This window comes from Mesoplodon bidens (assembly GCF_964165515.1).
Source record: "Mesoplodon bidens genome assembly, chromosome: 8".
NCBI classification, from domain to species: Eukaryota; Metazoa; Chordata; class Mammalia; order Artiodactyla; family Ziphiidae; genus Mesoplodon; species Mesoplodon bidens.
The window spans coordinates 102,977,038-102,990,821 of NC_138165.1; the positions used below are offsets into that span (position 1 = coordinate 102,977,038).

General features: G+C 41.4%; 1 protein-coding gene across 2 annotated transcripts in view; it reads left to right on the forward strand.

The window, feature by feature from the left end:
• The window catches only part of DAW1 (dynein assembly factor with WD repeats 1), a 37,519-nt gene extending 24,730 nt beyond the window's left edge, over window positions 1–12,789 (forward strand). For both annotated transcript variants that reach the window (XM_081242196.1, XM_081242197.1), the window contains 3 exons: window positions 7,323–7,399; window positions 9,900–10,062; window positions 12,255–12,789. In XM_081242196.1, the coding sequence (XP_081098322.1) occupies window positions 7,323–7,399; window positions 9,900–10,062; window positions 12,255–12,289 (275 nt within the window). In that variant the 3' untranslated portion in view covers window positions 12,290–12,789. The remainder of the gene's footprint in view (window positions 1–7,322; window positions 7,400–9,899; window positions 10,063–12,254) is intronic.
• Window positions 12,790–13,784: the final 995 nt, after the last annotated feature.

A 13,784-nucleotide genomic window follows, 5' to 3' on the forward strand; every position in this document is an offset into this window, starting at 1 on the left:
TTTTAACATCTTTATTGGAGTATAATTTCTTTACAATGGTGTGTTAGTTTCTGCTAAATAACAAAGTGAATCAGCTATACATATACATATACCCCATATCTCTTCCCTCTTGTGTCTCCCTCCCACCCTCCCTATCCCACCCCTCTTGGTGGTCACAAAGCACCGAGCTGCTCTCCCTGTGCTATGCGGCTGTTTCCCACTAGCTATCTATTTTACATTTGGTAGTGTATATATGTCCATGCCACTCTCTCACTTCGTCCCAGCTTACCCTTCCCCCTCCCGTGTCCTCAAGTCCATTCTCTGCATCTGCTTCTTTATTCCTGTCCTGCCCCTAGGCTCTTCAGAACCTTTTTTTTTTTTTTTTAGATTCCATATATATGTGTTAGCATAAGGTATTTGTTTTTCTTTTTCTGACTTACTTCACTCTGTATGACAGACTGTAGGTGCATTATCTCTTTGATAACTATGTATAATATTTAAAATAAGATTTTTCTCTGATAATCCCATATTATGAATGTCTGTGTGCATGTAATCTCCTTGAAAACTAAAGGTAATGTTATACCATGTCTATGTCATTTCCTTCACAATCATGTGGAGTGCTACCCTATTGTGCATTATCTCCTAGACAACTGTGTGTGATGATATAGCTTGTTTCATATCCATGATGGCCATGTATGGTGCTGCAATATATCTGTGTCACCTGTTGATAACCACATATGTTGCTACACTCTGTATGTGCCATCTCCCTGTAGTCCACAGGTGACTATACACTATGTCTCCATTATCTGCTTGCTGGTATGTATTATTGTACGATGTTACACTATGTCTTTTCATCTTCTTGAGAACCACACATCATGCTATACTATGGCTGCATTATCTCTTTGATATCCTCACACAGTACACACTGTGTCTACATCAACATTCTGACAACCATGTACGATCCTACATTTCATCTGGATCATCTTATCAATGCTCATGTATCATGTGACACTATGTCTATCTCCTTGATTCTAAACTATGTCCATGTCATCTTCTCATCAACAATGTAAGGCACTATGCTGTGTCTAGGTCATCTCCCTGATGAACACATAGGATACTACACTCTATCTTCATCATTTTTCTGATGACCACATTTGATCCTAGACTATGTCTGTGCCATCTCCCTCATGACCATGCTTGACGCCAGCCTATGTCTACATCATCTCTGTGATAACCACAGGTGACACTATATCTGTGTCACCTCCTGTGAATGCATATCATGCTGCTCTATGACTGTGTCATTTCCCTGACAACATGAACAAGCCTCCACTCTGTCTAAGTCACCTCTCTGATAATCACATATGATGCTACACATATGTTTAATTCTCTTAATGACCATATGTGACTTTACATTATGCTTGTGTAAATTCCTTAACAGCTCTTTAAGAAATTCTGGCAAAAATGGAATGCTTTTCCCAGGCATGATTTGTTCACCTGTTCTTTGCCTATATTTGCTCCTGGTAACTAACATACTTTTAAGTAGTTACTTTGTGTTATAATCAGTTGTAGAATTTTGCCAGTGATTCATTTTAATTACAGTCTTTATTATTGTCTCCCTTTTCAAAATTATATTTGCATGCTGCTTCTCTTACTCACTAGGACTTTTCAAAGGTGGTCCTTTAATCATACATACATGTCCTTTTTACATCCTGGAATATAAACACCCTGAATCTGGAGAATTTTATTTTTTAAACTATTTACTTTCTCATCTTCTCACAGATCTTTGCTTTTAAAAATCATCCCTTAACTATAATTAATCTGCCCTTTTCATTTTAAATATCATTCTCATTTATACAAAAAATCTATTCATTAAATATATATGGAGTACCTACTTTGTGCCAGGAATAGTTTTAGGAGCATAGGATATATCAATGAACAAAAGAGATGGGAATCTCTTTCCTCCTGGAGCTAAGTTGAAGATGGAGAGACAATAAATGATACTGTGCATGTGTTTTATATAGAATATTAGATTATATAGAATGTCAGGAGTTGGTCAGTGCTATGAGGGAAGAAACAAGCAGGCACAAGGGATCAGGATGCTGACGGATGGATGAGAATAATATATAAGCTTGATTCTTTTAGTTTTGTCCTTTCTATCATCTGTTATTTTCCCTAGCAGTGATTCTTTCCTTGTTCGATAACACATTACTTCCAAAAAACTCTTTTTCTTTTCTTTGTTTTGTAAACCTCTTCTCATTCTGTCCTTCCTAAGTCTTGATGTTTAGAGCAAATTTTTTTTTTTTTAATTTATCTCTGGTCTTTGCTCCTCATTCCCTTCTTAAAATTAGATCTCATTCAACAGTTAGTTGCCTGTGCAGCTACAATCTGTTTTTTTATATTTATCGCCTTTTTCATTTTCATTGGAATTACTCTCAAGGCTGAAATTTTTGGTGTCTTATTCATATTTCTATCTTATAAAAAACTACAATTTCAGGCTATATTATTTTTATGTTTTCTGAAGTTTAAAAATGCTTTTGTAAAATTTAATGTACTAATCTATACTGGATATTTTTGCCTTATAAAAAAACTATTTTTAAAAAAATTTTCTCTATTTTAAAATTTTTTTAAAGATTTTATTTGTTTTATTAGTTATCTATTTTATACATATTAGTGTACATAGGACAATCCCAATCTCCCAGTTCATCCCACCACCACCTCCCCACCAACCCTGCTCTCCCCCCTTAGTGTCCATACATTTGTTCTCTACATCTGTGTCTCTATTTCTGCCTTGCAAACCAGTTCATCTGTACCATTTTTCTAGATTCTACATATATACGTTAATATACGATATTTGTTTTTCTCTTTCTGATTTACTTCATTCTGTGTGACAGTCTCTAGGTCCATCCGTGTCTCTACAAATGACCTAATTTCATTCCTTTTTATGGCTGAGTAATATTCCATTGTATATATACACCACATCTTCTTTATCCATTCATCTATTGTTGGACATTTAGGTTGTTTCCATGTCCTGGCTATTGTAAATAGTGCTGCAATGAACATTGGGGTACATGACTCTCTTTGAATTATGGTTTTCTCAGGGTATATGCCCAGTAGTGGGATTGCTGGGTCATATGGTAGTTCTATTTTTAGTTTTTTAAGGAACCTCCATACTGTTCTCCATAGTGGCTGTATCAATTTACATTCCCACCAACAGTGCAAGAAGGTTCCCTTTTCTCCACATGTTCCATGTGCACTTGAGAAGAAAGTGTAATCTGCTGTTTTTGGATGGACCGTCTTATAAATATCAATTAAATCTATCTGGTCTGTTGTGTCATTTAAAGCTTGTGTTTCCTTATTAATTTTTGGTCTGGATGATCTGTCCATTGGTGTAAGTGAGGAGTTAAAGTCCCCCACTATTATTGTGTTACTGTCAATTTCTTCTTTTATCACTGTTAGCATTTCCCTTATGTATTGAGGTGCTCCTATGTTGGGTGCATATATATTTATAATTGTTCTATCTTCTTCTTGGTTTGATCCCTTGATCATTATGTAGTTTCCTTCCTTGTCTCTTGTAACATTATTTTAAAGTCTATTTTATCTGATATGCGTATTGCTACTCCAGCTTTCTTTTGATTTCCATTTGCATGGAGTAACTTTTTCCATCCCCTCACTTTCAGTCTATATGTGTCCCTAGGTCTGAAGTGGGTCTTTTGTAGACAGCATATAGGTGGGTCTTTTTTTGTATCCATTCAGTGCACCTGTGTCTTTTGGTTGGAGCATTTAATCCATTCACATTTAAGGTAATTATCAATAATTATCGGTAATGGTAAGGTAATGTTCCTATTACCATTTTATTAATTGTTTTGGGGTTGTTTTTGTAGGTCCTCTTCTTCTCTTGTGTTTCTCACTTAGAGAAATTCATTTAGCATTTGTTGTAGAGCTGGTTTGATGGTGCTGAATTTGCTTAGCTTATACTTGTCTATAAAGCTTTTGATTTCTCTGTCAAATGTGATTGAGATCCTTGCCAGGTAGAGTAGTCTTGGTTGTAGGTTCTTCCCTTTCATCACTTTAAATATATCATGCCACTCCCTTCTGGCTTGTTGAGTTTCTGCTGAGAAATCTGCTGTTAACCTTATGGGAGTTCCTGTGTATGTTATTTGTCATTTTTCCCTTGTTGCTTTTAATAATTTTTCTTTGTCTTTAATTTTTGTCAGTTTGATTACTATGTGTCTCGGTGTGTTTCTCCTTGGGTTTATCCTGCCTGGGACTCTCTGTGCTTCTTGGGCTTGGGTGGCTGGTTCCTTTCCCATGTTAGGGAAGTTTTCAACTATAATCTCTTCAAATATTTTCTCGGGTCCTTTCTCTCTCTCTTCTCCTTCTGGGACCCCTATAATGTGAATGTTGTTGCGTTTAATGTTGTCCCAGAGGTCTCTTAGGCTCTCTTCATTTCTTTTCATTCTTTTTTCTTTATTATTCTGTTCCATGGCTATGAATTCCACCATTCTGTCTTCCAGGTCACTTATCTGTTCTTCTGCCTCAGTTATTCTGCTATTGATTCCTTCTAGTATATTTTTCATTTCAGTTATTGTATTGTTCATCTCTGATTGTTTGTTCTTTAATTCTTCTCGGTCTTTGTTAAACATTTCTTGCATCTTCTCAATCTTTGCCTCCTTTCTTTTTCTGAGGACTTGGATCATCTTCACTATCATTCTTCTGAATTCTTTTTCTGGAAGGTTGCCTATCTCCACTTCATTTAGTTGTTTTTCTGGGGTTTGATCTTGTTCGTTCACCTGGTACATAGTCCTCTGCCTTTTCATTTTGTCTATCTTTCTGTGAATGTGGTTTTCGTCCCACAGGCTGCAGGATTGTAGTTCTTCTTACTTCTGCTGTCTGCCCTCTGGTGGATGAGGCTATCTAAGAGGCTTGTGCAAACCTCCTGATGGGAGGGACTGGTGGTGGGTAGAGCTGGGTGTTGCTCTGGTGGGCAGAGTTCAGTAAAACTTTAAGCCACTTGTCTGCTGATGGGTGGGGCTGGGTTCCCTCCCTGTTGGTTGTTTGGCATGAGGTGACCTGGCGCTGGAGACTACCAGGCTCTTGGTTGGGGCTAATGGTGGACTCTGGGAGAACTCACCTCACAGAGTACTTTGCAGAACTTCTGCTGCCAGTGTCCTTGTCCCTGCAGTGAGCCATAGCCACGCCCTGCTTCTGCAGGGGACCCTCCAACACTAGCAGGTAGGTCTTGTTCAGTCTCCTATGGGGTCACTGCTCCTTCTCCCAGGTCCTCATGCACACACTACTTTGTGTGTGCCCTCCAAGAGTGGAGTCTCTGTTTCCCCAGTCCTGTCGAAGTCCTGTAATCAAATCCCACTAACCTTCAAAGTCTGATTCTCTGGGAATTCCTCCTCCTGTTTTCAGACCCTCAGGTTGGGAAGCCTGATGTGGGGCTCAGAATCTTCACTCCAGTGGGTGGACTTCTGTTGTATAATTGTTCTCCAGTTTGTGAGTCACCCTCCCAGCAGTTATGGGATTTGATTTTATTGTGATTGCACCCCTCCTACCATCTCATTGCAGCTTCTACTTTGTCTTTGGATGTCGGTATCTTTTCTGGTGAGTTTCAGTGTCTTCCTCTTGATGATAGTTCAGCAGTTAGTTGTGATTCCGGTGCTCTTGTAAGAGGGAGTGAGTACACGTCCTTCTACTCTGCTATCTTGAACCAATCTCTCTTATTAACAAACTTAAAACAGTTGGATCACTTTTCTTTAAGGCTTTTGAAATGTCCAACTAAGTTGCAAGTTTTATAGTTTAATCATATTAATTCTAACATAGCAATTTTTGTCTACTTCTTCCTGAAGTTGACATTGTCAGAAAGATAAGTAAAAAGAAAATTTATTAAGATATTTTGCTTTTCTCCATATTAAAATTAAGTAAACAAAATTCCCTATCCTTGCTAATTTTACCTTGATGTAATTCTATAATTTGTGGTGAGACAGCATCCTTCATCTGGGCAGATAAATTTTATTTTATTTTATTATTTTTTTTTTTTTGCGGTACGTGGGCCTCTCACTGTTGTGGCCTCTCCCGTTGTGGAGCACAGGCTCCGGATTCACAGGCTCAGTGGCCATGGATCACAGGCCCAGGTGCTCCGCGGCATGTGGGATCTTCCCAGACTGGGACACGAACCCGTGTCCCCTGCATCGGCAGGCGGACTCTCAACCACTGCCCCACCAGGGAAGCCCTAATTTTTTTTTCTGACAACAATTTCACTACTTCTGTTTTTCTCCTTCTATGCTTATTTAACTCCCCTATTCCTTTTTTTTTGTTTTGTTTTAAAATAAATAAATTTATTTATTTATTTATTTTTGGCTGTGTTGGGTCTTTGTTGCTGCGCGGGCTTTCTCTAGTTGCGGCGAGTGGGGGCTACTCTTCATTGCAGTGCACAGGCTTCTCATTGTGGTGGCTTCTCTTATTGTGGAGCATGAGCTCTAGGCGCACAGGCTTCAGTAGTTGTGGCACACAGGCTCAGTAGTTGTGGCTCATGGGCTCTAGAGCACAGGCTCAGTAGTTGTGCTCATGGGCTTAGTTGCTCCACAGCATGTGGGATCTTCCCAGACCAGGGATTGAACCTGTGTCCCCTGCATTGGCAGGAAGATTCTCAACCACTCTACCATCAGGAAAGCCCCAACTCCTCTATTCCTTAATTCTAAGGAAATGTATCTACTATTGTACTTCATCTATCCATCCATCCATCCACCCATCCATCTACCCTCCATCCATCCATCCATCCTACATCTATTTATTGTGTTTACTATGAGTTTGGCACTTCTGGGCACTGGGGATCCAATAGGGAACAAACCATTCTATTAGCCTGTTCTGTTGAAAAGGGTTTCTTAGTGCCTGTTCTTCATTCATTGAGTAGTGAATGCTGTTCCTTCTCAGGAAGGCCTCTCGATCTTCTATAACCTTAGACTCATATTTGGTGTATGATGTTAGTCTTGCTGTTTATTTCATCCTCAGCCTCTCAGAACTTGTTTTAATTCCCCTTTTTTTCTCTTAAAAATTTTATTCTTTTTGGATTCCTGTCTCCCCACTCCCATCTACCTTGGAACCCAGTATCTCTTCTAATAAGCTTGGGGCTAGAGAGATGCTCCTTTTCACTCTCTTCTCCTGCAGTGGAACCAGCTTGCATTTTAAGTATTAAGTGGCTGGTTCTCACTGCAGGCAAGAAGACAAACTTAGCACAAAGTGTGTGTGTCAGAGGGATAGATATTTAGATAATTCAAGGCATGTGGTCAAAGTTCTGTATTTCAGATGAATTTATATATATCTCAACTCCTCTCAAAAAGGAACAGCAAGAGTTTTCAGTGCAGCCACAAGAAAATGCATTACCAAATTGGAAGGCCATGAAGGTGAAATTTCAAAGGTGAGTTGCTTTCTCATTTGGAGCAATTTATTTATTTTCAAAAAAATAGGCAGCTGGCTTAGTATAAATAGGTCTATTGGCACTGATGGTACCAAGGTTTGGCCAGTTAACTCCATTTTCTATAAATCAGTTACCTAAAGACTTTATTTTTATTTTTATTTATTTATTTTTTTTTGCGGTATGTGGGCCTCTCACTGTTGTGGCCTCTCCCGCTGCAGAGCACAGGCTCCGGACGCGCAGGCTCAGCGGCCATGGCTCACGGGCCCAGCCGCTCCGCGGCATGTGGGATCCTCCCGGACCGGCGCACGAACCCGTGTCCCCTGCATCGGCAGGCGGACTCTCAACCACTGCACCACCAGGGAAGCCCAAGACTTTATTTTTAAAAGTGTCCTGAAACTCAGCGTAATAAATGATTTCTAAAACCTTTTACAAAGTATAAAACAGCATTCTCCTCAGCCATGAACAAAAGATTCTGTTAGCTAAAAATAATTATTAAAGCTATTAAGAAGCTAATAAAGTATTTTTCCTGGTTCTAGTAAACACACAAGTTTATATTGCGCAAAAGACATGCTGCACAGCAAATATCAAGTGTCCTGTAGATTAGATGCAATTGAGGAAGTATTTCCTGGAAATATTTAACACTTAACAAAGTTAAAAATGACCTATTTTGAAACTTGAAATCTGTAGTTTAGGATTTTATATTAACTCCTCCGAAAAGCTTATGCACAGAGCAGGGCCATCCAGTCAGGGATCTGAGGTTTATGTCCTCAGAATATTGTATTGAAGGCTGGGACTGGTGACTCTCACCCCCTAGTTTGGCCCAGTTCTTTGGTCTCATACCTGAGATAGATTTCTCGTTCCTTGTAAAATATCAGCTTGATGGTTTCAGGTCTCTGAAGGCTCCTGCTGGAGCCCGGGGCTGCCCGCTGCTGTGCTCTCTCCGCATCTCCTGCCCTTGCACCTGCTGCTGGTGGCCACTGCCCCCTTGCCCATCAGGGTTGGTCTCTGAGACTGTGCAGGGCACAGCCTCTTCACAGGCTGGGAGGCCTTGGGGACTGGCAGGAAGAAGGATGGGATGTGTGACCATGGGAGACAGGCCACAGAGGGAGCTCTGGCCATGTTTCTGAGAGTCTGGTGTGTCACACTCAATAAGCGCACATGTTTATTTTTTTTGGTGTGTGTGTGAATAGAAAGAGTTCTCAAACTATATTACTGCATTTTATGCTTGTTAAGTATATATTACCTATTGAATTGCCATCCAGTAGTGGCATTTCTATGGGGTGCCAAGCTAAGGTATTCATTCATTCATTCATTCGTTTGTTCACTTAGCAAATACTTTTTTTTTTTTTTTTGCGGTACGCGGGCCTCTCACTGCTGTGCCCTTTCCCGTTGCGGAGCACAGGCTCCAGATGCGCAGGCCCAGCGGCCATGGCTCACGGGCCTAGCCGCTCCATGGCATGTGGGATCCTCCCGGACTGGGGCATGAACCCATGTCCCCTGCATTGGCAGGCGGACTCTCAACCACTGCGCCACCAGGGAAGCCCAGCAAATACTTTTTGAAAGCTCCCACTGTGCTAGGCATTACGCTAGGCCCTAGTGACACTGTGATGAAAAAAGCCATGACCTTGGGACTTGCCCTCATCAAACCTTCAGTTACAGAGGAAGTGGCCCAAATTGTCATCTTCAGATATTTTAGAAAATGTTATAAGAATGATGTACAGAGGAACTGAGGACTAACACTCTTCTCTGCTGCTCAGATAGCATGTGACAATGCCTGGCATGTAGGGGCTCTCAGGACACACGGATGGAAAGTTCTGTGCTTTAAGTAGCAGCACACAGAAAGTCCTCCCTTAGTGGCCCTGCCATTCTGTGCCACAGATTGAAGGACGATCCCTATGCTTGTGATGACAGAAAGTTGGTTTGCAGAGGTGACATCGAGGTTTGGGTATGAAGATGCCTGGCTTGTAGGGGCTCTCAGGACACATGGATGGAAAGTTCTGTGCTTTAAGTAGCAGCACACAGAAAGTCCTCCCTTAGTGGCCCTGCCATTCTGTGCCACAGATTGAAGGATGATCCCTATGCTTGTGATGACAGAAAGTTGGTTTGCAGAGGTGGCATCGAGGTTTGGGTATGAAGATGCCTGGTTTGTGTTCTCATCCACACCAGGGCTCTGCCTCTTGGTTTGCGTGGGGAGATTGGCATCAGGAGCCTTTGGAAAGAAGCTGGGTAGGGAACACTCGAAGTATAACGGAGCTTTGGTTTTTATCCTTAGAACTGTGTGTGATGGGTGGGCAATCAAACTTTACTGTCTAGATTTTAATTTTCATGTATTAGTCCCTGCAGTATTTTTCCCATCCTGAAGGAACTGTTCTATGTAAGAATAAATACCAGGCTGAGAAGGTGACAGGTACTTAGTAATGTCCCCTTTCTGCTGATTAAAAATATAGTGGGAATCAAATTACACAAACCTGTGATCACTTTTCTTCTTTCTTGCTTGTAGATTTCTTTCAACCCCCAAGGGAACCGTCTTCTCACTGGCAGCTCTGACAAAACAGCTAGAATCTGGGATGCTCAGACTGGTCAGTGCTTCCAGGTTCTTGAGGGACACACGGATGAAATCTTTTCATGTGCTTTCAACTATAAAGGTGACATAATCATTACAGGTAGGGGAGAAATAAACACCATCGACTCAGTTTTCCTTTCAAATTGGCTGTTAGAGCTACGAAGCTGGATACCAAAAGGAGACACCGCCATCCCCACCAGGGTCCCTAGCTCACCTTGGTGCCTTTTATGTCCATTATTTTATTTTAGTTGCATTGCAGAACCACAGGCGTGAGCTCTGCCACTGACTGTAAGGCTTTATGAATTCTCAATTTCAGTTGCTCCAGGCAAAGTAAGAATTCAGTAGGCTGCCTTCTTCCTGTTTACTACATTTCCCCAGGCATAGTCCATCAAATGGTCAATATTCAGTTGATGGCAGTAAATGTTAGTAACTAAAACAAGTCAGGACCTGAGTTCTTCACAGTGGGATTTATAGCCCATTAGAGATTTGTTCTTTGAGTGAAATTGTTTTCTCCTTGGATGTCCCCTCGTAACACATTAATATTGGGGGAAAAGAACACATATTGAGCAATTTTTCAATGATTAACGATTTATTGTGAATAAATTATATTAGCGATATTTTATAAGAACTGGATTGAGATCAGGTTAATTTAAATTGTGGAAAGGGGAAAAAGTGACAAGAATATGGCACTACGTTAGTGCACTGCCTCTGGAGGAAACCTTGGCAGGGAGTGGGATGCTACAGTGGTGTTGGGTAGGGATGCCCTCAGAGGGCACAGAGGAGTGAATCTGCCTAACTCTCAGTGATTCTCATTGTGTCCAGAAGATTTTTAAATTGCTTAACTAGTCTAGTAAGTGAAAAGCCACATATACAAAGTTGGCTTTATATATTGGCTGATTAGGTAGCTTCCTAATCATATAACTTTAGAGGTGCTGAGAATAATCTCCCCTTTGCCCTGAAATACCACCCCTTTCCACCTAATTATGGATAATTTCTAAAATTGTAGATTACTTCCTTTGGGCTTACGGTTAGCGTGTGTTACTAAAACGTAGGTACTCCTAAGACAATGCCATAATAAAGAACGTTGGATCCTTTCTCACAATGAGGAAGGAGGTGGGAGATTGTGACAGGAAGCACAGGAGCTGAGGGCCAGGCTTTCCTAGTCCACACCATTCATGTTAAGCCGGGTCAGCTGTGCAGTACCTGTTCCCCTCAACCACAGAAGACCCTGGAGAGTTCGGGAAGGAATATGTGTTGATTGTGCCTTGTTTTAGTGGTGGCCTTCAAATGCCTGAGCTCTTTTAAGATATTATCGATTTATTTAGTATTTCCCAAAGCACCAACATGCTAAATACTGACCCACTAGATGCCAGCGCTTACGAGAATGAGGGTGACACGTCTGCCTGGCCATCAGCAGAGCACTGTGTTTGAACTGATCTGCCCTATTTTCTTGTCAGACCCCGGTGTGATTAACTGCATGCATTTATTAGTGGACTGCCTGAGGGTTTAGAGTCACTAAATGGAAGGAAACTGTCCGGTGTGGTCATGACACTTTTAAAAATACGAGGTGCCTTTGCGGGGGAATGTGCGGTTTTCACAGGCTTTCCCGATCCGTGCAGCCCTCACACTTCCTCTATCGATGGTACCTGCCTGGCCCCTGAGGTTGAGAGAAGCAGCAGCGCCCAGCACTGCTCCATACCAGGGCCGTCATTCCCACAGACAGAAAGAATGTGAATGGCGTCCCTGGGGGAGGAGTTGTGTCAAGGCTGCTTTGGAAGAGTGTCGATCATAGTCGTGGGGCGGGCGGGAGGATGCAAATTTCACATTCTGACTGACGATGAGAGAAATCTGTTGACATTTTGAGACGTTCCAAAGTGGGATGGGCTGCCCCCTCATAAGCTAGTCACTCAAACCTGGAGATATTCAAAGTCACCATATGTCCACCCTGTGGCGATGTGTGAAGGTGGGGTGGGGGGATAAGCAGCGGGACGGCCGATGTGGCTGCATTCTCCGGTCCTCTCCAATTCTCAGATGCCATGAATCTCGCGGGGGTGCGTAAGTAGAATGTGAACTTGCCCAATTTATGACTGACATGGAAAAATTCAAAAAAAAAAAAATATTCCCACCCCCCAAACGCCTGAGCTGCTGAGGGGCTCTGCAGCTGGGCACTGAGGCTCTAGCACATTAAACATACTGATCATCGACAATGACCCAGAAAATGTCAACCTGTAAAAACAGAGAGTTAAGTGAGTAAAATAAAGAAAACTAATTTTGTGAAATTTGCTTTATTAGGTAGCAAGGATAATACCTGTAGGATATGGCGCTGATTGAAGAAAGCCAGTCCATGAGGAAACTTGCCACTTGGCATCACAGCCAGACAGCAAGCTATTGTGATATTTCATGTTTTCTCTTTGTCCACAAGTCAACCTTTTATACACTGTCGTTAGCTTCACAGATAAGACCATTAAAGCTGATGGACTTATATCATTCCTTGATATTATTTGGTAGAGATGACAGGAACAAGCATACTGTTTGGCAAATGTCACTGGTTATTTCCATTTTCTTTCTTGATAGCATCACGGTACTGATAAATGAAACAAGAGTAATGTAACAACGTGTCTCCTAGATTCTACTTTGAAGCCTATTATTATAATTTCTGTTGAATAAAGTTTTGGGAGAAAATTTTTTGTGAATTTTTGTGAAAATTTTTTTGCGCATGTCTATGTTTACAATGTTTGTTTTCTTCCTTGTGACGAGAACTTTTAACACCTAGTCTTTCAGCAGCTTTCAAATATGCAGTACAGTTTTATTAACTATAGTCACCATGCTGTGCATTACATTCCAACAACTTAATTATTTTATAACTGGAACTTTGTACCTTTTGACCCCCTTCACCCATTGTGCCTCTGTTCTCCATATGAGTTCAGTGTTTTTCGTTTGTTAGTTTGTTTTAGATTCCATATATAAGTGAGATCACATGGCATTTATCTTTCTCTGTCTGACATTTAATTTTAGTCTAATGCCCTCAAGGCTCATCCATGTGGTGGCAAATGACAAGATTTTTTTTCTTTTTTATGGCTGAGTAGTATTCCATTTTGTGTGTGGCAGACTAGAGTCCTAGAGAAGCATCATCCCAGGGTCTGGATGCTAGTTTCTTTTACAGAACAGGGAGAGGGGGAGGTGAGGAGGTAAAGTAAAAAGGGCCATAAGTTTTGCAAATATCTCCTGGTTTTGCCAGACTGGGGGAGGTGATATGTTAATTTCTTCTTTCCTGGAGCCATCTTCTTGGATTCCAGCTTTCTGAATTAAGTCATTACTCCTTGCCCCAACACCACGTCCCCGGATTTACTGGCCTGTTGAACGAGCTTGCACTTGGTAACATGATTGCAAGAGCACCTCAGCAACAATAGTTAGGGAACTTTGAAAAAAAAACAAGGTTTATTACACACAAGTCCTGTAGGGTACAAGTCACACCCAAGGGCCACACAGGAGGTCAGGTGGAGGGAGGGAAGCATGGGGGTTCACGGGTTCACACTGCATTGGTGAATTTAAAACAGAAGGGTGGGAATTAGGACACGGGAAGGGAAGAATCGGGGTCACTCGGGTGTTTCGTTCTCTAGGTCACCCAGGGCTTTCTGAAAGAGGAAGTCCATGGGTGAGGTGGCCTGGCTCCTGATCTGTTTTTTTTTAGCTAGTGTATGTGCCATACAGCTGGCAATACATTTATTTGAGATGGATGTCTTTGAAATGGATGCCTTGGCAATCAAAAGCTTATTTTCTGGCACTTTTCACTACCTATACCCACTTTACTTTCATCTGGGT